This window comes from Aulostomus chinensis, chromosome 16 (assembly GCF_037954235.1).
Source record: "Aulostomus chinensis isolate RoL2024-O1b breed Wild chromosome 16, RoL_Achi_v1.0, whole genome shotgun sequence".
NCBI classification, from domain to species: Eukaryota; Metazoa; Chordata; class Actinopteri; order Syngnathiformes; family Aulostomidae; genus Aulostomus; species Aulostomus chinensis.
In genome coordinates this window covers 8291388-8314402 of record NC_141335.1, presented here as the reverse complement: position 1 = coordinate 8314402, position 23015 = coordinate 8291388, and the positions used below count along the sequence as shown (strand labels likewise).

At 41.7% G+C, this 23015-nt stretch overlaps 1 protein-coding gene across 35 annotated transcripts in view; it reads left to right on the top strand.

Annotated features, from left to right (window-relative positions):
* Positions 1 to 23015, top strand: part of LOC147247362 (ankyrin-3-like) — a 94435-nt gene that overhangs the window by 15275 nt on the left and 56145 nt on the right. For 27 of the 35 annotated variants that reach the window (XR_015109376.1, XR_015109378.1, XM_086180074.1 and 24 more), the window contains exons 2-7: positions 15101 to 15202; positions 15491 to 15589; positions 18015 to 18113; positions 18600 to 18698; positions 20509 to 20694; positions 21095 to 21118. Coding sequence is in view for 33 of the 35 variants with exons in the window: in XM_086180074.1 (XP_086036200.1) it covers positions 15101 to 15202; positions 15491 to 15589; positions 18015 to 18113; positions 18600 to 18698; positions 20509 to 20694; positions 21095 to 21118 (609 nt within the window). In the remaining 2 variants the exon portion in view is untranslated. Of the gene's footprint in view, positions 1 to 8731; positions 8860 to 14710; positions 14950 to 15100; positions 15203 to 15490; positions 15590 to 18014; positions 18114 to 18599; positions 18699 to 20508; positions 20695 to 21094; positions 21119 to 23015 lie in introns of those variants that run through there. The other 8 variants (XM_086180064.1, XM_086180084.1, XM_086180083.1 and 5 more) reach the window with 3 other exon arrangements.

The window sequence follows — 23015 nt, the reverse complement described above, 5'->3', positions numbered from 1 at the left end:
GTTATCTATATTTTTGGGTTGTGCTCACAGACTACAAAATAGCCCATTCCTGGAGCATTCCTCCACTGGCTGCACCCTCAGCCTGCACCATCAATTAAATGAACTGCTGTATTTTAGGTCTCCTTCACATGCTGTGTGTGTACATATAAAAATATATATGTTTGGGTTTTTTTTTTTAAAAAGAAAAGGACTTATCCAGTGTTGCCTTGAACGATGCACCAACCTTTGTGTTGTGGTTTCTACTGTCTGCGAGCTGGCATGCATCCTGAGTCGGGTGAAGCAGCATCTAGGTTACTGTGTTACTGGATATCCGGCAGTAAATGAGATTCATATTGCAGTTGCCTGCAGAAAGAAAATAGCCGACTCAAATCTACCCAGACAGGAGAAGGGGAAGAGAGATTTTCCGGATCCTCCTGTACCCCTCCCTCGATTGATCTCTGTGTCCCATGTCTGGAGCTAAACACAGCACAGTCATAAGAACAGGCCAGACTGATAGAAACAGCGCAATTTCTTGTTCCTGTGTATTTTTCTTTTACACAGTGACATAATATGTCTTGTACCTTCAGTGTAGGGGACCAGGATTTTTTCACTGACATCATCTGGTGTTATTAATCTAAATGAGTTGCTTTACGCAGACAGATTGAAGGGCAGCCTTTAATATATTGACATCCTTTTACAGGCCATGCTTGACCCAGTTGACCCCTTAAACTCTTATAACCTTCTGGCAAGATGGTGTGGTTTGGTCTTGGCTACATTATTTCTCTAAGGGATGCCGATCAAATGCTTCAATTTCGGGGGTATCTTCCCAACGTAGCGTTCCACCTGCTCACAAATAAAACAATAACAAACATGTTATACGAAATTAATTTATCCATTATTTGAAATAAATACCTTCTTGAGCAATTGACTCCATCAAGGCATATACGTAGGAGATATTTAAGATTGATTAAAAAAAATCTGAAAATCCAATATGGCTACCAAAGGAAGTTAGCACCAATGACTTAAACTGTAGAGATTTAACCTGAGAGTATATGGAAAAAGTGTAAAAGCGAGAGGCATCAGTGTGGCAGTTCTTGAGTTGGCAGCGGTGCTGATTACGGGATGAAAACACAGTTAATGGTAAGTTTTTCACAATTCATGTGATGGAACCTAAAATTTAAGGAGTTCCCTTCTGGCTCCACATTTTGAATAAGTTTCATGAATGATCTGCTAAGGTGTAATCGTGCTTTCAAAGAAACAAATAACCAGAACGGGTTATGAAATAGCAGAATTCTCCATACAGATATGAAATGTTACATTCCTTAATACAGCCACACGATTCCTATATTTCTTTCAGTTGTGGTATTTATACCTTTTAGAATATTAATGGTATCCTAGCACCAAAATGCAGGTGATTTTCTTTGCTCTCATCTTGCCTACCGGTGCGCTAGCCACTATTATGGATGTGGGCCTCTCCGCTCAACAGCCTATTACATTGTGCTGCCGGAGGGCCAGCTGGCTCTTTCAGCATCTAATAGACTTCTGTTTGTCAGGCAGAAACGCCAAGATCTGAAAGACCATTATGGTATAGCAGACTGTGAAGTGTGTTTGTGGAGGAGGGGTGAATAGATTTAAGGAGTCACTAAAAGGAGGACAGGAGAGATATTCCAATATCGGGTTCATTCTTTTATCTTCAATGTCGGGGTGGAGTATTTGGGCAGCTTAGCCACATGCTAAAAGGGTGATCTCACAGGATATGGAATATGTTTACTGAGCCATCCTTGTTTACTTTTATTAGTTTGTGTGTTTGTGTGTGTGTGTGTGTGTGTGTGTGTGTGTGTGTGTGTGTGTGTGTGTGTGTGTGTGTGTGTGTGTTGTTTGGAGGCTGCTGCTCCTGCTGCTGCTGCTGCTGCTGCTGCTGCTGGTGGTGGGGAGGTCCATGGGGGGACAGATGGCCCGTGGTCTGCTCCAGTCTGGTGCTCTCTACCTGCCAAAGATCAGGCAAAAGCAGTTACAACATTCTGCTTCTTTCAGCGTTCAGCATGCCAAAACAACAGACCTCTGTCTGATTTATACGTGTCCTTATGAGCTATCAAAATGTTATGGTCCAATTTTAAATCAGAACTTCAGTTAGTTTTTGTTTTATTTCTCTGACACATTATAATTGACTTTTTTAGTTCTGTTTTGGCTGTTTTCATTGGGAATGTTTTATTTGGACAATCACATCAGTTTTTGAAAGTAATAATGACATGTCTTTAAATCTGAGATGCCATTTTAATAACTGATTAGAGGATCTTCTATAGCTATAAACTCAATTTTCTCTCTGTTAATAATTTTCAGCCCATCCTTGTTTGGTTCCTTAATTTTTTAAGACATACATCACCCCTTTATGTTCCGTTCTAACATTTTAGAAATGAAGGCTAACTCCCATAAATCTCGACATAAACACAAGTCAAACTGTAAATGGAAGAAGGAATTTTTTTTCTCTTTCTCTTTGTGACTGGACAGAAGTTTGATACACAGACACACCTCATATGCAGCAGATGTTTTGCAGGATATGCGCTGTCTAAATGTATGGCTCCGTTATGGTGGTTTAGTGATAATGTGTATAAGCTTTTAAGTCTGGAGACGAGTCTTCCTGTCTGCTGTAGGGGTCTCGGTGGAATGATAATTACCACCACACACATTCAGGCAAAAACACTCACACGCCATCCTTAGATATCATCTGTGGTAGTACTCGTACTAAAAAAAGAAAAAAAAATTGAAATATTCTGACCAAAATGGTCCGGGTTTTACTATTAGTAAAACTATTAACTATATAAACTTTACTATTATTTCAACTGTTGGACTGTTTGTTTTTTTAGTATAGAAGTGTCATGTATTCACTTGAGAAACATAATTTTTCATTTTTTAAGAATTTTCTCTGGATTCTGAGGTAATCAACTATGCAAAAATAATTATTTTTTTGTCAGACTAAAACAATATGTTTTAGTGTTTTAGTTATATTTTTTAGACTGGAAAGTGCCAGCAAACGAGAAAGTGGAAAGGGCAAAGGTCAAAGAAACACATAGTTTTATTATGTGGAAGATAGGGCACTAGGAAGTTCTGCTGTGGGGTTGCAAAATAGTTCAGTATCTCAGAAAACACAGAAGTTGAGATGCACACAGTATCTGGATAAAGCAGGTTTAAGAGACTTGGATTTGATAGCGGAAGAAGTGGAGAAGAGACAGAAGAATAAATGAATGCAAGAGAGCGAGGGTGGAGAGTTATCCTCCCTCTATTTTCCCATCCATCACTATCACTTCTACACCAGCAGAAATTAATTTAGACAGGGGGAGGAAAGGTTTGACGATCAATTACAGAAGTTATGGATGTCTGCAACTGATGTAGAGGTTCAGTCGTGCTCCCTGCATGCAGGCGCAGAGAGACATTTCTCTTGAGTCCTGCATCTCTGTGAATGAGGCAACAGTGGTAGAAAGAGAGGAAAATCTGGATCCCTCTGTTCTTCTAACAGATACTATTCTGCTCAAACAGCCACAGGAACATCAACTGTCGTCCATTTTTTCATACCCGTGCTTGGATATAAAAGTCAATCTCGTGATTGGATGAATCATCCCATCTGAGTTCAGGCTTCTGAGACTCTGAAACAAAGAGGAAAGGACACTTTCATGTTTGAAAGCCTCTCTTAAATAAAAAGGGGTGTAGTTACAGCAGCACTATGATTTTAGGACTATATTGTTGCAGGTGTGGAGGAAGGGCAGTGTCTTTTGCGAATGCCAACGTTCATAAGCCTTTGTCTTTTTCCTGATATTTCTGGGTGCCTTGCTTTGTTTCACCATTAAACATGGTAAATTCCTTTAACGTGTTAGTCTTTCTGTCTTCCATATTCGACACACACACCCAGTACAACAAATCCCACTCAGAGATGTATGCTGTTCACACAAGATTGGCTCTCCTTAATGTGATTTCAGTCCTTCCACCAGTTATTTATTAGCATTTTTATGTCCCAGAACTGTATCATAAAAAGACTCATAAGAAAGTGTCTTTGCAGGGAACTGCCTGTTTGAAACAAAAGATGTTAAGATGGTTTATGAACCTCACTTCAGGCCTTGCCTTAAAATGTCTTCACTTCTCAGCATTGCGATCAATGTGGCTTACAGGAATTATTCAATTGCCACTTGTAACGTGGAGGAATGTTCGGTGACAGGCACTAATTCTGAGACTTTCCACTTGGGAATTTATGTGATACTTTTGCTGCTTTGCACATTGATTCATTTAAGTTATCAGCTAACAATGTTTGGTTTTTTTCCTGCCGTTTTCCTTCATTGTGATTCAGAATGCCGAAAGAGCCAGCCACGTATATTTAGCTTGAAGCTAATTGTGACTTACGGCTAACAGCAGGTACAGCAGCACCGAACCAGCCACGTTATAGTTTGTCATTTTGATAGATTTCTGAGAAACAACCTGAATAAGGAAGATGTGGGTTGGTTCTCAATTTTTAGCATTTTAATTTTTGAAAGCTGTTTCGTTGCTATAGCTACTGTTCGCACCATTTGTGTCAAGCTTAATATACTGTATGTTCTCCACAATCATCAATCAAGAAATAAAGCGGGAGGGAACAAAATATTTTTGTTAACTGAAGACACCTATTTGTGATTATTTGAATTGCAAAACACATTTTTGACATAGAATAGTCTTATCAGTGTTTTAACCACTGTTTATCACCTTTTTAGCCATATAAAACGCATACAACGCACGCTGTGATGAAAAGTGTTTCTCCAGAACTATGGTGCCACATCGTGCACTTGTGCATGCACAAACAATGAATATTGATCATTCATTCACCAGGTGAACAGAAGTATGATTCCTTATAAATAATTAGTAAAAGGAAGATTTTCTGTGTTCCCATCACACTCAAGTGGACTAACAAGTCACTTTCTATCGGTCTGACTTTTCCTTTAATGACAGAAATGTAATTAATAATCACAATAGTCCACATCCTTCTGCTGAGTTATCAGGCAGATGTCAGCTGTCCTGGAGGGCTGGGATGTTGTCATGCAGGAGTCTGACCACCAGGGTCCAGTGTTTGACTGTTGAACAGAGGCCTGCTGCAGGCCAAGCTGAGGCCAGAGGATGGGGGAGTTTGACGAAAGGAATCTCTTTGACTTTGTGCCAGATTTAACCGAACCCCTGGTATGTTGTTTAGTTCAGCCATAAGTCCTGTCCTCTTCCCAAAGTCAGTATTTTCCACTGTGGTTTTCTACTGTATGTGACATCTTCTATTTTTAAGTTATTTCCGTATCATTCTGTCCTTCCATTATGTGCCTGTTCACCCTTCTAGGGCTGTGACATATCATAGCATCCAATGATATATTGTCACTTGCTTGTTCTTTCCACATATTTATCCCAGGGTTAGATGAACCCTTTAAATACAGTTTTTGCATTTTTGCCGGAATTTGTCAACCAAATTCTTATTCTAATGTTTCTTGTCTTTTTATAGCCAACCTAAGTTTAGTACTTGATCTTTTTTTTGGATCAGTGTTACTGTTTATGTTCAAGACTGTATGGGACTTGTGCCAAAAAAGGTGCTTTATTGTTCTATTGTATCATTAATTTATACAGATGCTGTAAAATACAATGATATACTGTGATTCAAGGCGATTTCATTGTGGGGTCAGGACCTTCTGAGGGTCTTGACACACAAATAGGAATCAGAATCAGATCCCCGGAGGGAAATTCTTTGTTAGATCAGGGGTACAAGATGATTTCCAAAAATAAAAGCTGATGTAAACATTTTTAAAATGCTTTCGTGAAGCTACAAGGAGTACTATAACTACTATAAAATGTCAGTAGTAAACCTGTTTAAATTTGTGTGTTTGAATTTGTGCGTATGTGTGCAGTGGTAGTACACTTACAGTAAGCCACTGCCACCTTAATTTCAGGGGTCCGGCGCTGAAAAGTTTCAGTTTTAAATCTGCTTATCCCTCTGTTTTCGGTCTCCGAACTACCTTGTCCTCTATTCTTCCCTCTCTCCACCTTCTATCTGAGTAGTTCACCTTTGCTCTACTGGGAACTGTTTTGCAGGTGACTTTTTGGCGGGACAGCTATCGATCAAGCGGGGTGGGCTAGTGTGCAGATGCTGACTAGTCCACTGAAAGAAATCCAATGCACCTTTCAGGTTCCCCCCCCCCCAGTCAGTGTCAGCGTTTTTGCCTCAGATGCGAGACAGCAGAGAGACAGGAGACTTCATGCATGCAGCAAAAGAAACTGCATGACCTCATGTGATAATAAGGTTGTAAATAATTACACTGTTTTACTTTCAACAGCCATTGTAGGATTTGACATGATGCACTGGATGTTTTATTAAGGTCGACATGAGAGTGTTTTTCTATTAATTATAAGATAATGAAGATGACGATGATGTCTGTGCTTTGTGAAATCACTCCCTTTCTGGAGTATATATTCATCTACAAGTATCCATCCTCTTGGCTTCCTCCTCTCCTCCCTCCACAATGGTTTCATGTCCCAGGTGACAGAGGGGAGCTGTGCCCTTGAGCGAGCCCCATACAGCAGGAGCAGTAAATATTCTGCTCCATGTGTGTGTGTTTGTGTGTGCACGCCTAAGTCTAATATTGAGGATACTCCCCAGAATGAGGATGCTGAGGTATTTTACAGCTCCTCTGAGATGGCTGAGCCTGCCTGACCGCAGGCGATTGGATTAAGCCAGAGCTTTTGAATACAGTAATTATAAAGTAGTAGAAATGTGTTATGCTTTATACTTAAAGCAAATATATATATATGTATGTATATATACATATATGTATGTGTGTATGTATATATGTGTATATGTATAAATATATAAAATTCTTAAATCTACTTACGCAGAATTCCATTGCTTGATTGTTCAATAAAATTAGTGTATAATTACAAAATAAAATAATGCAAAAACACCAGAAAATTTTTTCAACATGATGTATTGAGACATATTGTCTATTTTGTTATCAACCGTCACATAATTATGGACTTGAGACACAAAAAAAACTGATCATTTTTCATAAGTAGCCCTCTTTTGCAACCTCCCCTGTAGCCATGGCAACCCTGCAGTTTCCAAGGAAAGCTGCAGTGTATTAGTGTGAATGGGGCCTGTGATCCACCAATCAGAGGTTCAACTTGCCTTTCCTGGTTTAGAGCATCCATCAGCTCTCACCTCGTCCCTTCTTTGTCTTACTCTTAATTTCTCTGGCTCTCTCTGACTGTTTTCATCTTTTCTGCAAGCTGATACTAGATAGTTCTGCATCGCTGTGATGCAAGTGGCACCTTTCCTGTGTGAGTGTTTTGTCCCTCAAATATGTACGTTAGTGTATGTGTGTGTGAGAGTGTGTGACGTTACAGAGTCAGAGTTGCTAGTACAAAGCATCCCTGCTATATATGAGACACAGTGGTGTGATGCTGTTGAGAGGTCATCATATAATAGCAGAATACAACCAATAGAAGGAGAGATTGAGTTTAGCGTGGATTTTCCAGATGCGTACAGACTGTATTTGTTTACTGTGAAGACTTCACAAATAAAGAAAGGCTCATGAAATATGAACTCTATTCATATTGGACTTAAAACTTGAGTAAAGCGCGGTGAAAACATGCTCAAAGCAGCAGCATGTTTTTTTGGGAACATGTTCATGACATCATTCCACAAAGTGAAGCTCAAAGTTTCAAATGTACAAATGCGAGGGAAAACCCATCTATTGATTGGAGTAGGACGCCAAGTTTTGGGAAAGATATGTGAAAACACCTGTAGTTAAAGTTGAATTAAAGGGATATTTCACCGAAAAAAATCTTTTTTGCATTTCAAGCACTCCACCATTTAATCCCTGTATTCTTATTTCACCGTGCCATCAATTTCATCACTATTGCTCCGGCGGATGCTTTATGAAAAACAAAAAAGGGGGAAAATATTTTATACATATTTTCAGAGATTCACGTTGCAGAATGACCAAAAATCACTCGACTTTAAGACACTCAGAGCATAAAAGGAATAATCTTGAGGATGTTGTGGGGGGTCCTCCCAGATAAGATAATGAGATCACCTCCCAAAGGTGTGATAGGCTGATCTCAAACATATAACTTGGATACGGTAGTTATGCTGCATGTTCCGCTCAGCCTCGTTATTATGCTCCCTGGTGCTTGCACTGATAGTGATCACACGCACCTTTGTGTCTTCCTTCTGTGAGACGGATTGGGGGTGAGCTTCTCGCCCTTATCTGACTGAGCGGGGTGCATCTGCAAAGGGGTGAGAAGTGCAAGGACAGAGGGTGCCCCTAATACCAAAGTAAAAGCCCATAATCCTCTGTGAAAGTGTTGCCATTGTCAAAGGGGGGTGTGGGATCTACTTGACCTGAAATAGCATCTGGTCTGGTGTCGTTGTTGAAACCCCCCCCCCCCCCCCAACAAAATTCATCACTGTTAGCCCCCAAGAGTGAATAACTGCTAGCATTTAGAGGTAACCCAGCTTGTACACACACTCACAACACATACACCGGTTATTGTTGGGGGCTAAAGGGCTGATAAGCACGCTGACAATGAAGAATCACATGCTGGCAGAGGCTGAGGGAAGCTGGGAGAGTGAACCAGAATGAGGGGAGGGAAACAGGGAGAGTGGGTGGGATAACGTGTGGGTGGGTGGGGGGGGGGGGGGGTTTGACATATACCGGTCGAGTCATTTTAGCTTAAGTATTTGTATCAGCTTCTATTTTCAGTTCTCTCTCTGCTCGCCTCCCTAACCTTGGATATCAGGAGACACACACCCCCTCCCCTCCCAACTAAATGAAGGTGAGGAAGAAAAGAAAGGAAGCGGAAAGGGAGGGAGAAGCCTCCACTCTTATGGTAAGTCAGGGTTCTCCTCTTGAACCCTCCCTTCTCTGGCTGGCTTCAGCAAAGTAGAGGGATTTACCCTCATTGACATATTCAGAAAAATTAGATAGACAGACCGGGGGGGAGAGAGGCAGCAGAGGGGATTTGGCTCGTGTCCTCTTTGCAGCGTGAAAGACTGCGAGACGCTTTGTTTACTCGCCACTGGAGACTTAGATAGGACCCTCTCCTCTTCTTTCTGTCATCCTCATCTTTCCCTCCCCATCCCTGCATCTGATGTGCAGGAAATCAACCAGAATTTGGTGCTAGCAGTACTCGGTGTGCATTTGTGGTCACCAATGACACCTTGCTCCTTCTGCGGTGTGGGTGGGATGCCCACGAGGTTGAGATAAGGGCAGATTTCTGCCCTCTGAGCTCAGGTTTCTCTCCTCGTCATACAGAGGAGAGAAAGCGAAACATGGCTGTGGAAGAGGGGGCTGTCTTCCTTACACAAGTGAGTAGTGCCAGTGTTGGGCTCATTCTTCTCTTATTGAAAACTTTACGTGGTGATGTGAGTGGGTGTCATCTTGAAAAACTGAATTTCTCGCTTGTGAATGATCCTGCGTTATGCAGCATGTGTGTTTGAATCAGATGTAGATGGGTCTGTTCACCTGCATATCCTGAAAGAGCGCTGTGTATTTGTGGTGTTTATGTTGATGTAAATCAATGGGCCAGCTGGATGCTTCTGCAATTAAAGGAATCATTGAAACGCACCTTTTTACCTTAGCAGACATCGATGGAAAAAATCAATAAACAAGACTGTAATTCATGAGCTTATAAATTGTCTTGTGAGGCTGAATGATTCCCCACAGAGCAAAGCTGTTTCCTCCTGTTTCCAGTCTTAATGCTAAGCTAGGCTAAAAGCCAGCTCTGTGTATAGCATGCAGACATGAGAGTGGTGTGTTCTCATCTTGAAAAAAGAGTGAACATGCATGGCAAATGATTTCTTTAGGACGGAAGCAGGGCCTGTTTGTAGTGCTGTATGAGGTCCTGAATTTCTACACTCCCTGAGGTACTTAATCTTTATGACTTTTGGCTCTGTGAACGTGAAAGACATCTAAGAAAGGTTAAATCAAGGGCACCTGCCTTGGTTGTACCTACTTGAAGATGTTGCAACTCTCATCCAAGGAGATTTATGAGCTGAAATTCCTACAACTACATACCACAGGCAGAGCGAGCAGCTTCAAGGGCTCAAACCCTGAATGTTTTTCTCAATATCCCTGAATTCCTTACAAAATAGTACGTACAGCTTCCATACTTTGGGGGGAAAATTCTCCCCAAAGATTAAGGTCAAGCCCTGACTGTTTACATCACCTGGCCGTGCCCCCTAGTTTAAACCCAGTTGCCTTTATTCATGGATAACCTGGATGGCAGAATGTAAGATTTTTGTTTTATTTTTTATCACCCAAATGTGTGTGAAGAACATTTATTTATTGGGTTTTTTTTTTGTTTATTTGTTTTTTTTTTAGAAGTAGCACTGTTCAGGTCTTTTCCCCCTAGTGGTCATTATGACACTGTTGATGAGTAACGCACGAGTGGTCTCCTAAAACATTTTCTATTCACAGTACTAGCTGAATGGGGAGATGTTTTTGAGTGATATATGTGCCAAAAATCACTTTATGCAATATATATGTAGTTATAAGAGAAGTGATGTTGATTCAGCATGCATTCGACCATTGGGACATCTGTAATTTACGAAGGTTCCAAAATGTGAGGAATCCTGTTTGAGTTTATGATGATATTGAGTTACCTCAACATACCATATCACTCAGAGCTTTAATCATTATTTTATGATTGTTAATTGATCAATAGCTTTATAATGTTTCCATTGAAGGAAAGAAAGCAGTCAGGATTCTATGAGGGACTAGGCACAATAGGGGGATTCGACAGTTTCGAGATGAGAGAGTCGAACGTGGTTGGTTGGCTGGTTGGTGGGGTGAAGGTCTTTGGCACCGGTAGGTGTTAGGGCACGCCACTCGCTGCCCCGGGCTTTGTGCTAGCAGAGCTGTGGAGCTGTGTTTTGTGCTGTCAGGAGAGCTGGGGATAAAGTGAAACAATACAGGGCTGCTGTTCTGGCTGGCTGGTCTGGTCTACTTCTAAGCTCACTCACTTCACCCAGAGCTTGACATCAACAGGCCCTGCATGTCTGCGTTTGCATACTTTTTTCCAGCATATTTTGACGATATCCAGAAAAATATGTAACACGTATGTGCTGTTTGGCATGTTAGGGCCAGATCTTGTTTTGTCACGTTCTCTGTGCACGTCACCAAACCGACTTCAGTAGAGCCAAGATATTAGCCTCTACATCTGTTGGGACTATCAAGCACAAAATCTGCAGATGTTACAACGGGTCAGTCACCACAAGTAAATCACTTTCCATATGTAGTTAAAAAAAACAACAACCTCTATCACTCCTCCACACTGAACAGACTGCTGTACCAATCTGCATTCTGATTAATTACAGCCACAACATGAAAATCACTGAATTGAAGTGAATGACAGAAAAATTCCCTTTTTTACTGTATGTCGAAGATTGGACATCTTCATGTTTGGATTGAAATTGTTGAGGTCACGGAAGTGATCTGATACAAACACTCCAGCTCACAGTATCTAACAGTGTTTCAGCTGTTTCCCTTTTGTTGAGAAACTGCTGACGACAGGCGGTGACCAGGGGGCATTTTTAATTAGAACTGAGATGGTTAATTGGCGTTTTTACAGCGTCTTACCCGGAAATTAGCTTCATTTTTTGACTTTGTGAGACTTTAATTGGGAATGATGCTCCAACACTCAGCTTTTCCAGTTATCGCTCGTGTGTCAGATTTCTCTCTCTCTCTCTCTCATCCTCTCCCTTCTATCTCACATTAGATTAATGCTTTCCTTCAGGCTTAACCTAGTCTTTAATGGCCCCATTTTCTTTGAACCTCTGATCTGTGGAGGCTTAATGATATTTCTCTTACTAATCTCTTGCCCTGTCCTGTGTAATTCTGAATTCACAAAGACTTCAAGATCCCTCATCTTGGACAGAGATGGGACGTGGATGGAGCGTCAGAAAATGTTGGTCGCTGGTTTTCACGGCAGGCATTAAGGGATAAACTGACGAGCGCAATGAATGTGATTTATGGATGAAAACTACTTAATCTGCCACTTAAGCTCGGTCAGATCCAGAAAAAAAAAAACATGGACTTTTTTGCAGCTGTCTGTTTCCAAAGAGGGAGCATTTATTTTACAGTTGTGTTAAGGTGTGATTTATTTAAAACCTGTCTGTACAAACCAGTGAGTGTTCTTTAATTAAATACGCGATGTGCTAAAAGAGAAGTAGAGGACGGCAGCACTAAATATGATCTTTGACTTACATAATATATGATGCACATGACTGCATGGTGCTCTTACAATCTGCCCGTCCACAGCAGTATAACCTGTGCATTTCCATGTCGAAGGTCTTAAAGCCACTGAGCATTTGGTGACACTCCATAAAGCCTTAGAGTTGTGGGTCACACAGGCGTGCCACGCACAACATAACACACACACAAACTCAGGACACATGCCAGTTACGCAAGACACAGGACAACTGTTTGGATGTGGACCAGCATGCAGACGTGCGCACACACACACTCTCTCTCTCTCTCTCTCTCTCTCTCTCTCTCTCTCTCTCTCTCTCACTGCACAGATCATGTCAGACAGAGAAACTTTGGCTTGAAGAACTGATGATGGAGATAGGAGCAGCCAACCAAGATATTCAGAGTCAAATCATTACATTTTGTTTATAAAATGACAATTCCCCTCAGGGGCCTTTTTAATTCCCACAATTTTTGACACCCTCTGTCCTTTAGACACTCAATTCCAATAAGAAAAAAATCCCAGACGAAAAACTCTTTCAACAGGGGGGAAAAGGCAGAAACCTCAGGAGAAGCCACTAGGGATTCCTCTGGTTTGATGACAAAACATTCTGATAGGTGAAAAATATAATGTGTATATAATGGATCCCGTCGTTTCCCATCCTCCACCTCCGCTCCACCCAGGAGACACAGCTTGGAGGCATGAGTGAAAGGAAACACAACAGAGGGTGTAAAGAGAACAGCAGAAAGATAAGCATGCATCTTTTGATATAAAGCAGAGGTTCGAATGCGAGACACACTTGAGAGGTTACGAGTGCAATGTTTCAGATCATCTTGAATCAGAATTCTCTCAACTTCTTGCTGAAATCAAGGCGACTTTATTCATCGAGCAGGTTTCAAAACATCATTGCATCAAGACAGCATTTTCTTCATTCATTATCATTACCATCTATCATGATAATATCACATGACTTGTAGCCATTATGTAACAGACAGTTGAAGGAACGCAGGAAACTTGAGGAACAGTTTTGTGGAGAAACACTGCGGTGAGGTGGAACCACACTAGTGATGGTTATTGGTCATCATCGCTGTCTTCAAGTAGAAGACCTCGTGTCTGGGACAGTAGTGGCTTTTATGGGAGCTGTCATGGTGAATTACTCCTATTTTTAATTGTAACGACCCTCAATAATCTCAGAGGAGGTCATGTGATCACTTCCATTTGTATGTCTGTCAGCAGGACTGTGAATTGTGGGGCTGATTTATGAGTGGTAATACACAGGCTAAGCAAGTACCAATTCAATTTAGGAGCAGATTTGTTTATGTGAAAACAGACAAGAATCTCTTGTATTGGCTTGTCTGAGGTCTGAAGTATTGTAGGTTTTTAGCAGTACAAAAACAAAGCTGACAATGTATCCATTCGCACACTTGTTAATTTATTTGTCTTAAAGCACCAGCAGATTGCGGCCACTGCAGCCATGCATACATACCTACCTAAGCCTCAATTTGAACAACTTTTGAAATGTTTGCCTCACTTGTACATTTACCTCTGCAGTTATTTATTCACTTTTTTTCTTTCAGAGCAGAAATATCATTTGTGTTTTGTTAATGTCAAACAATCTCTGGGAGGCAGGAGTGTGGAAAAGAGGAAGAAGATGTGGGCAATTGAGCTTTGGTTAAAAAGCCTCACTAATCAGGAAATGACTTGATCCCCGGAAAACAGCTTCAACTGCCGTCAATGCGCAGAATCAAATATTTTCCTCTCACAGTTTCATGCTGCCTATCAGTGGAACAATCTGCTGGATGTCTATGTTCACTCACATTTTGGCTTGTGGTCAGAGGGTTATTTCTGGAAGAGTACAACGGTGGTGGTGGTGGTGGGGGAGGCGGAGAGCACAATGTTGGATAACTGCTCATACAGTTTGGCCCTGCTGAGTTTATCCTAAGTGTCTCTGGATGATAGGCTAAATTTAGCAGGTCGGGGCTTGTGATAATTCAGGGGAATTTGGTTTTTGAGCCTCTATTATGAAGCAGCTTCTATCCCTCCTGCTCTCAGCAGCTGCACAGCCCGAATTTTACAGAATACTGTTTGTGTGGCAGGAAAGGAGGTTAACAAAATTTGCAGAGTTGCTGTGTGTCATTTTCTGTCTGACCCAGTGTCACAGGAGCTGATATAAATAAAAGCCCTGCCTTTCTTCCTTTCACTTCCAGCTTTCTTTGTTTTTTTGTTTTTGTCTACTCTCATCCGTCGTTCGATCTCTCCCCCTCCTTTTCTCTCACGCACACATTTATTATAGGGGGTAAAAAACATGCTTGCCTCATCATTTTATTTTGGTGTGCATAGCCCTATTTCTGTAGTGAAATAAAGGACAGCCAAGCAGAAGAGAGGATGCTCTGCTTCTCGTTGCACGGGGACATATAGACTGCGTTACTGGTGGATACGGAGATCTTTGTGGCAGCTGTAAGGATCACCCGCTCTCTGAACTTCCAACCTTTGGGAGTCAGAGACATTTTGGAATTAAAGCTGAACGTCCTTTGGGATGCGATGGATGACGGAGGATGACGTTAATTGTTGGAGTGAAACAGTAGGCTGGGACTCTGGATTCTGAGATGTTTGCTTTTTCAATTTTGTTTTGCTTTGATGGAATATGGAGCCGCCGTGTATTTCGACATTATCTTTGTTTTTTACTCTGCTAACATGGATGTTTGAGAAATGATGACAGAGTTCTACCTGGTATAGTATAAGTCTAGCATTCGTCTGGGCTTCTTTTTCCCCTTTGTTGTTTCTCTCTTGTTGTCCTGCAGGCCCACTGAAACAGGTTGATCATTTTTATTGTGATCAACTCACCTCCATTCTCTCTCTCTCTCTCTCTCTCTCTCTCCAGTCTGACAGTAATGCCAGTTACCTAAGAGCTGCCCGGGCTGGAAACCTTGAAAAGGTCCTTGACTACCTCAAGTCTGGGGTTGAGATTAACATTTGCAACCAGGTAAGTAAGCACTTTGACCATCATGCTAGATGTGTTTTCCTACACACACACAGACAGACACACACACACACACACACACACACACACACGCACGCACGCGCACACACACACACACACACACACACACACACAAACACACACGTGCTCACACTATTATGTAGTTTATTCTGACCCCCTTGGTAAGAAATGTGTTATCATTGGAAGCCATAGATAGACAATTTATATATATATATTTGAAAGTATTCACCATCTATCTATCTGCTCTAACACAACTGTTTTGTTTCTCAGAATGGTCTGAACGCTCTCCATCTAGCCTCTAAGGAGGGGCACGTTGAGGTTGTTGCTGAGCTGCTGAAACTCGGAGCTACTGTGGATGCAGCCACTAAAGTAAGATTCCCCCCGTCACCTACTGCCACTCAGCTGATGTTAGGGTGGACTACATTTGGATTGCAAATCTTAGATGCACCGTACAGGATTAAAAAGATACTTCAACCAAAAGTCCTGCATCGCCTCTTCGTGACAACAGAATGCAGTAAAAAGCTGGCCACGTGCTTTTAGCTTGAAGCTAATGGCAACTGACAACTAAAGACAACAACAAAAATGTCCCAAGGCGTCCATTTAACAAACTCTGAAGCTTACCAATTACCTATTACTTGCCAATTTCCCCCACTGAGGGACTAATAAAAGTTTATCTTATCTTATCTTACTAGTACTCCTCTGGTTCTGTGTTTGTTCACAGTAGCTTTAAATGCCAAATATGCTTTTTAGGTGAAGTGTCGCTTTAAATTGCATGTTGCTACACTACAAGCACAGTGTGCAGCCTTTATTAGGATTGATAAATATTTAATGAGCCCTGTGGGGATGGAAAAGAAATAAAACCTTCCATTTATTTGGAATTTAAGAAGTAAATGACAATATTATCAAAGTAGTAGCAACAGAAGGGATATAATTTGTGCACTGGACATATAATATCATATAATATGAGACATCAGCATAGAGTTTCCCATTTTGAAGCTTCGTCTTTCATCTGATGCTTCAACTCTGAAAACATTAACCAGATTTATGGCTGGTAGGCTCCTCTTCTGTCGTCTCCTCCGCCCTCTCCGCTACAGGCTACACGCCTAGCGCTGACAAACACAGGACACAATGAAATATTCAAGATCAAGGAGAAAAACTCCCCAATTAATGCCTCTACGTTGTGACCAGAGGATGCCGAGGGATTAGTGTAGGATCCTGGGGATTGGTTGCCTGTGCCAGTTTCTAGTTCATGCAGCTAGTGGAGACAATCAAGGAAGTAGTGTTATTGATGATACTTAGATTTAGTGGAACAGTGTTTCATTTAGGCTGACATTCCAGTGAGTTAATGGTAACCCCCACTAAGGTTATGGAAGAATTAAACAACATGTCTCCATTTATTTGCCTTCAATAGCTCGAGACAAGACTTGTGATTCTTATTTTGTTGGTGATGTCTTATATTGATTTAACTCTTGAGGCTTGTAGTTGTGGTTTATTGAATAGTGAAAACAGTCACACAAAGTGCCAAACAGCTCATCAGGAAGAACTGGAGGCTCAACCTTTCGCTTCAGAACCTAATCTCAGCGTAGCCAGGGGATACACGTCCCTACCACATTACCCCCAGAGCCAAGTTTCATTTTATTCATGACCTTGCATCTGTTCAATTTGAAACAGTGAGAGATGAATAGATTTTGCTTTTCACTGGATGAAATATCGTGCTGTAATGCATAAATGTGTCCACCCTTATAGAGGGGAATATGTCTGTGTCTATAAATACACACATAACTGCCATTTATATAAAGAAAACTAGGGTGCAGTAAAGCTACAGTGGGATCGGCCCAATTTAACTCTGGTACAAGTCGTGTGTTTGTGGTGCAATGCTGATTAGGGAGCCTGTCAACCACGTTGAAGTGCCCAGCACACATACACCGTACAAAAGTGTGAGTTAACGCCTGTGACACACCAGAGACATTCGCTATGCATAAAGTCAGCATCATATTGCAGGGTTTTTAAGCAGCCACTCTGTTGGTTTGTTCAGGCCACCCCACAGCACAAATGGGGCAATTTCTATGAAGATTCTGTCATTTTTAATTCCTGGAGGGTCTGCATTGTCATGTGATGAGAAAAGAAAAAAACAAGACTCAGTGGCAAGAGCAAACCCACTCTAATCCCACACAGTTCCAGGGTAGGTTGCCTACTTGGGTCCCAGTTTCTTTCCTACAGCAGCCTCACATGCACACTGCAATGTTTGAATTCTGACTGACTGATTCTGTGATTATAAAGTAATTGAGGAGGAAGAATACTTCCCGAGTCTTGTCTTGCTACATTCATCTGCCTTGTGCCTCAGACGTTGTGCCATCTGAGACACAGTACAGTACTCTGATCGATCATTATTGTGCAACAGCACTCGTTGTTGAATGTCAGAGCTCAGTATCACGCGGCCAGGAGACAGCCTGGAAGTCGACTCAGCTTTCACAAGGACCTGCACGGGTTCATAAAAAGCCTCCTGAAGTTATTTATGGCTGAGGCTCAGCGAAAGTTCATTTATGTGTGGGACGTTGAGCATCGGAAGTGACACATTGTTGGCAGAGCATGCAGGAGCCAGAGCTGAAACGCCATTGGCACTGGAGTGTGATCGCTGTGAGAGGATTCACTAGGACAAATGGATACTGATAGGGATATATATACAGACTTGGATCAGCCCCGCACACAAATACCCAAACAGACGCATTGAAGTGGTGGGGACAGGTGGGGCAGAGCTTAATACACATTCCTGTGCTTGTTCCATGTAATCCAGAAAGGAAACACTGCTCTGCACATAGCTTCGCTGGCTGGCCAAACGGAAGTCGTCAAAGAGCTGGTCACTAACGGAGCCAATGTCAACGCACAATCTCAGGTGGGCTATAAACAACACACACTGATGCGGCGCACTCGTTTGTTTAGACGATACTGTATCGTGAAATTACTGGAATTGAGGGATTCACACAGTAGAAAGATCCTCACTCACAGAGTTTGGAATCCTGCCCAGTAGGCTTCTGCCTCTCAGGGAAACCGCTGTCCTTGCATTTTACAGTTAACTCTGTCACATCCAGGTGAGATGGAAGCTTCTGAAGCCAATGTGAATGAGCTAAAATCATTTAAGGCATGCAGGCATGATTTTAGCAGATCAGATCCCTTTTCTATCCAAATAAAAGGAAAAAGCACACACACAAAAAAATCTAATGAAAGCTTTCCTTGAGTTTGCATTATTTTATTTTTCCTTAATTATTTATAAGGAAAATACTTCATTGTTACTGTGAAAACAGCATCATTTTGTATTTTTTAACATCGCAGTGATGTTTGTTCTTCCCTCTCATAACATATTGTGTGCTTTTGTTTGCAGAATGGCTTCACTCCTCTGTACATGGCAGCCCAGGAGAATCACCTGGAGGTGGTGCGATTCCTTCTGGAGAACAGTGCCAGCCAGAGCATGGCCACCGAGGTACTGTACATCCACGTGTGTTTGTGCCTGTGTATACCTGTTATTGTATGTGTGTGCTCATATTCTGTCCTTCGTCCGCCTCTCTCTATTATGTCTCCACTGTCATGTGTGGTCGTTACATCTGCTGTACTAACCACCTCCGTCTCTATTTCCCTCCTCTCCCACCTCATATCCTCCCGACCCACCTCACCTCCTCCCTGTCTTCTGCTGACTCTCCTGTCTGTCTCCACCTCATCCTTTCTGTCTCACACTCCCTCTCCGTCTTTCCTTCGTCCTCCGCCTGCCCCTGTTTCCTTCTCCTCCCCTCCTCCTTCCCCATCTCTTCATGAGGGACTGGGCAGAGCTTCATTGATTGGTAGTGTATGGTGGTGGAGGCAGAGCGACCTTGAGCGGGTCACTGATGAGGTCCGCTGCGCTCGCTGCCTCTCCGCCACGGCTGCTGGTGCTGTTACTGCTCTGATTTACGTTGCTCAGCCTGTGGAACCCACACACACACACACACACACACACACACACACACACACTCACACACACAAATATAGGATTCAGTATGCATACACACACACACAAGCTCGTGCACATACTGATAAATAGCTGACGGGGCTAACTGAATACCCGGGAAATACCACAGTCAACTGCGTAACATCCATGATCTGAATAGTAGAACATAGGAGGCCTTTTCTGCATTCAGGGGCACATAGTATATGTTTGCACATGTGCAGACACACGAACACGTGTGAATACGATGTATGAATGTGGACAGATAGGCACTAACACTAATACTCATATTTGAATAATGCATCATAAGGGTAGAATGTAAGGGATAGGCGCTCCATCTTCTTCTTATGTAACTTACATTAGTGTCCTACATGGAGAGGCTTGGATATGTAAAAGCTTCGTCTGTTTGACACATGTAGTTTGATTTATTATCCTCATGTAGCAACGTGCAGGTTAAATTCCTAGTAAAGACTGAACCTAAGATTCTTAAGAGCCCATAGAGAAACTCACAAAACTGCAATAAAAGATGTTATAAAAGGGAAACAAAAACAATGTTCCCAGTTAAGTTTTAGTGAAAAATCAATTATAATATACTCTTTTGAAATAACAATGTTTGGAATGTAACTTGGAATCATGAGGCACTTTACTGTTGCCCTTTCTACACTTTTATGCAAATTTGATTTGGTTCATCTGCACTTTAAAAAAGAAAAAAGACAATAGGAAAGCAAAGCAACAGAAAGTACAGGGGAGATTAAAACAATCCCTAGAGGTTTATAAGGCATCTCACCTATATAAATAACACACAAAAAATAAAAACAGAATATGGAAACCAACAAAAGGTAGATTACTAATGTATATGGTAGTTGGTAGCTAATAGTTGATTTGCCCGTTAACCCCTGACCCAGTTCTCTGACTAAAGTACACTTGGTGCACATTCATTATTTTCAAGGATCTCGAGAATCTATATAATAATTCAACGTAATAAATTCTTACTGCAGCATTTGGCTCAGAATTTTATTTTAAAAGACATTTTAACAGTAAAGCAATGAAAAACAATTTAAAAAGAAGGCAAGTTTCTCAGCCATTTAAAAAAAAAAATTCCATTGTTCTATCTGCTACAGAAGTGGAGAGATCCCTCAGGTTATAAGAGGTTATTTACAAAAATGCCATTGTTTTTGTTTGTTTGTTTGTTTTTTTAACATTTTTTACAAGTCTATTGGGTTGTATCAACCAACCAACTATACCAGTCACCGCCAGTAAAGCATCGAGCACCCATCAGTGACTTCCCCTTTCTCTTTCACCTCACATGCAGGATGGCTTCACCCCTCTGGCGGTGGCCCTTCAGCAGGGCCATGACCAGGTGGTCTCCTTGCTACTGGAGAACGATACAAAGGGCAAGGTGCGCCTGCCTGCCCTGCACATCGCTGCTCGCAAGGACGACACCAAGGCCGCGGCCCTGCTCCTGCAGAACGACCACAATGCGGATGTCGAATCCAAGGTGAGCTGGGGGTGGATTTCTTGTCAATTTGGGTTTTTGTTTTGTTTTTTGTTTTTTTTTATTTCACAGATTTTTGAATTGCATCTCCAATAACTGATGCCACTGGTCGTCTGTATTTCCCTGTTTGAGATTGTTTCTGATGCTTATTAATGGCAGACAGGAGAAAGGAGCAGAAGTATATCTTTGTTTTGTGTAAGCACGTTTATACTTTTGAGGACAGATGTGAGGAATGTGGATGCTGGAGGGTTTCATTTCTCAGATTTTTTTTGTCCTTGAATGGTTTTGTACTGAACTCCTTCTCCCCTCTCTCTGCACCTCCACTTACTGTCAGTGGAAGTTCTTTTTTCTGTTGTTTTGCTCTCTAACTGCCCGTTCTCTCCTCTTTTGGCTGACTTTATAGATGATGGTGAATAGAGCAACAGAGGTACACCTCTACTCTGTACATTACTTAGTCTCTTCATCATAGCTCTGACAAAAAAAAACAACAACCCAAAAAACAAATCCCAAACACCTCAGTACCCTTTACTGAACGCAGTAGTGTTTCTGAAGCCCTTTGTCACATCCCTTTTCCATTTTAACTCCTGTCCATTGCTTCATCCATGTAGCAGATACCTCGATAGTTTTAGAGAGACTCAGAGTAATGGCGCATGTTTCACTAATGCTGATGCTGCCAGTCCTGACGCTGAAGGCTCGGGGATCCACCTCCCCTGGTAATTAATGGTTTCATGGTGCCCAAAATTAAAGCTTCGGCTGTTATTGTTGGCAAATGATTTGTGACTGTCATGTTAACCTGCCCTGACACAGTCAGTCCATGAAACTGATTAATATGATAACCAGTGTTGGCATGGAAAACGGTTATCATTTATTGAAAAGCAATGGTTTACCTGCATGGCAACCAGTTCTCTGTAAAGGAACCCAGCCTTCTAGTCTAATACTAGTCTACCCCTTTTTATTATTCATTTAAAACCCCTGTAGCATTTTGCATGGAACCAGAGCAACAAGCTACCCTGACATTGCTTCTGTGGTAACCAGGACGCTTTTGTCACACCAAAGCAGGAGCTTTTCTGTGTGTGTGTGTGTGTGTGTGTGTGTGTGTGTGTGTGTGTGTGTGTGTGTGTGTGTGTGTGTGTGTGTGTGTATGAGTGTATGTGTATGAGTGTGTGTGTGTGTGTGTGTGTGTATGAGTGTTTGTGTGTGTGTGTATGAGTGTGTGTGTGTGTATGAGTGTTTGTGTGTGTGTGTGTGTGTGTGTGTGTGCGCGCGCGCGCGCGCGCATTTGCACGTATGTGTGTGACTGTTGGCTTTGTTTGTTTCAAGCTTTGGCAGGCCAGACAGTTTTCTGGTGTGATTCTGGAATGACTGGAGGCATCGTGGTAAACAAATGTATTCATTAAGGGATGGAAGGAAATGCTCATAGGTTATATTTGTTGCAGGTTTAAGTTTTGGTTTCTGAAGTGTATGCAGTGGTGGACATATCCCAAGTACTTGAGTCAAGAATACTGGTCCAAAATTACTCAACTGCAAGTGAAAGTTACTCAGATTTTTACTTGAGCTTAAATCCTGGCGGTGCTTGCTTCTTAAGAGTACTTGTACATTTTCACTGGCTTATATTGACCATGTCAATACAATGACACGACGAGTTTTTTGTTTTGTTTTTTTAATTGTTAATGTTGAGCAAAACCAAACTTTTTTGCCTCATCATGCCTTCTCAGGCTGCATAGAGAGTTCTTGGAAAGATCAAGTTTGTTTGCGGTAATAACAGTAATTATCAAAACAATTTCAGTCCTTATTCATCGACTCCAGATATGGCCGCGACTGATCTGGTTCTGAATCCTCGCAATTGTCTGCCGTCGCCATTATCACAAGCAGTCACAGGCTTGTTGTTGGAGTTAGCCTCATTTTTAAAAAGTAAAAACAATAAGTCAACAAATGACTACTTAAAAGTAATGAATAACAAGAATTCACACGGAAACCTAGTGGAATGACGTTTCCAGAATACTCTGAAAATACACGTTAAGAACAACATAACTTAAGTAAATGTGCTTTGTTAGTGTCCACCACTGAATAAAATTGCTAAGGTTTCTTCGTATTTGAGTGTTACTAGATGGGACGTGATATCAGCACAGTGGTTTTACATTTGTGAGACACCTGCTCCCCACTGGATTATGACTAATTTGAAACTGGGATTGATATAATTAAATATCTTAATGAGGGATTCACTAACTCATCGGGCAAAATCTTTCCAATATCCTGATACTCTGACAGCTGTTGCTCACTAATTTCAGTGGGGTTGGGAGGTGGGAGAGTTGTTGTCTGCATGC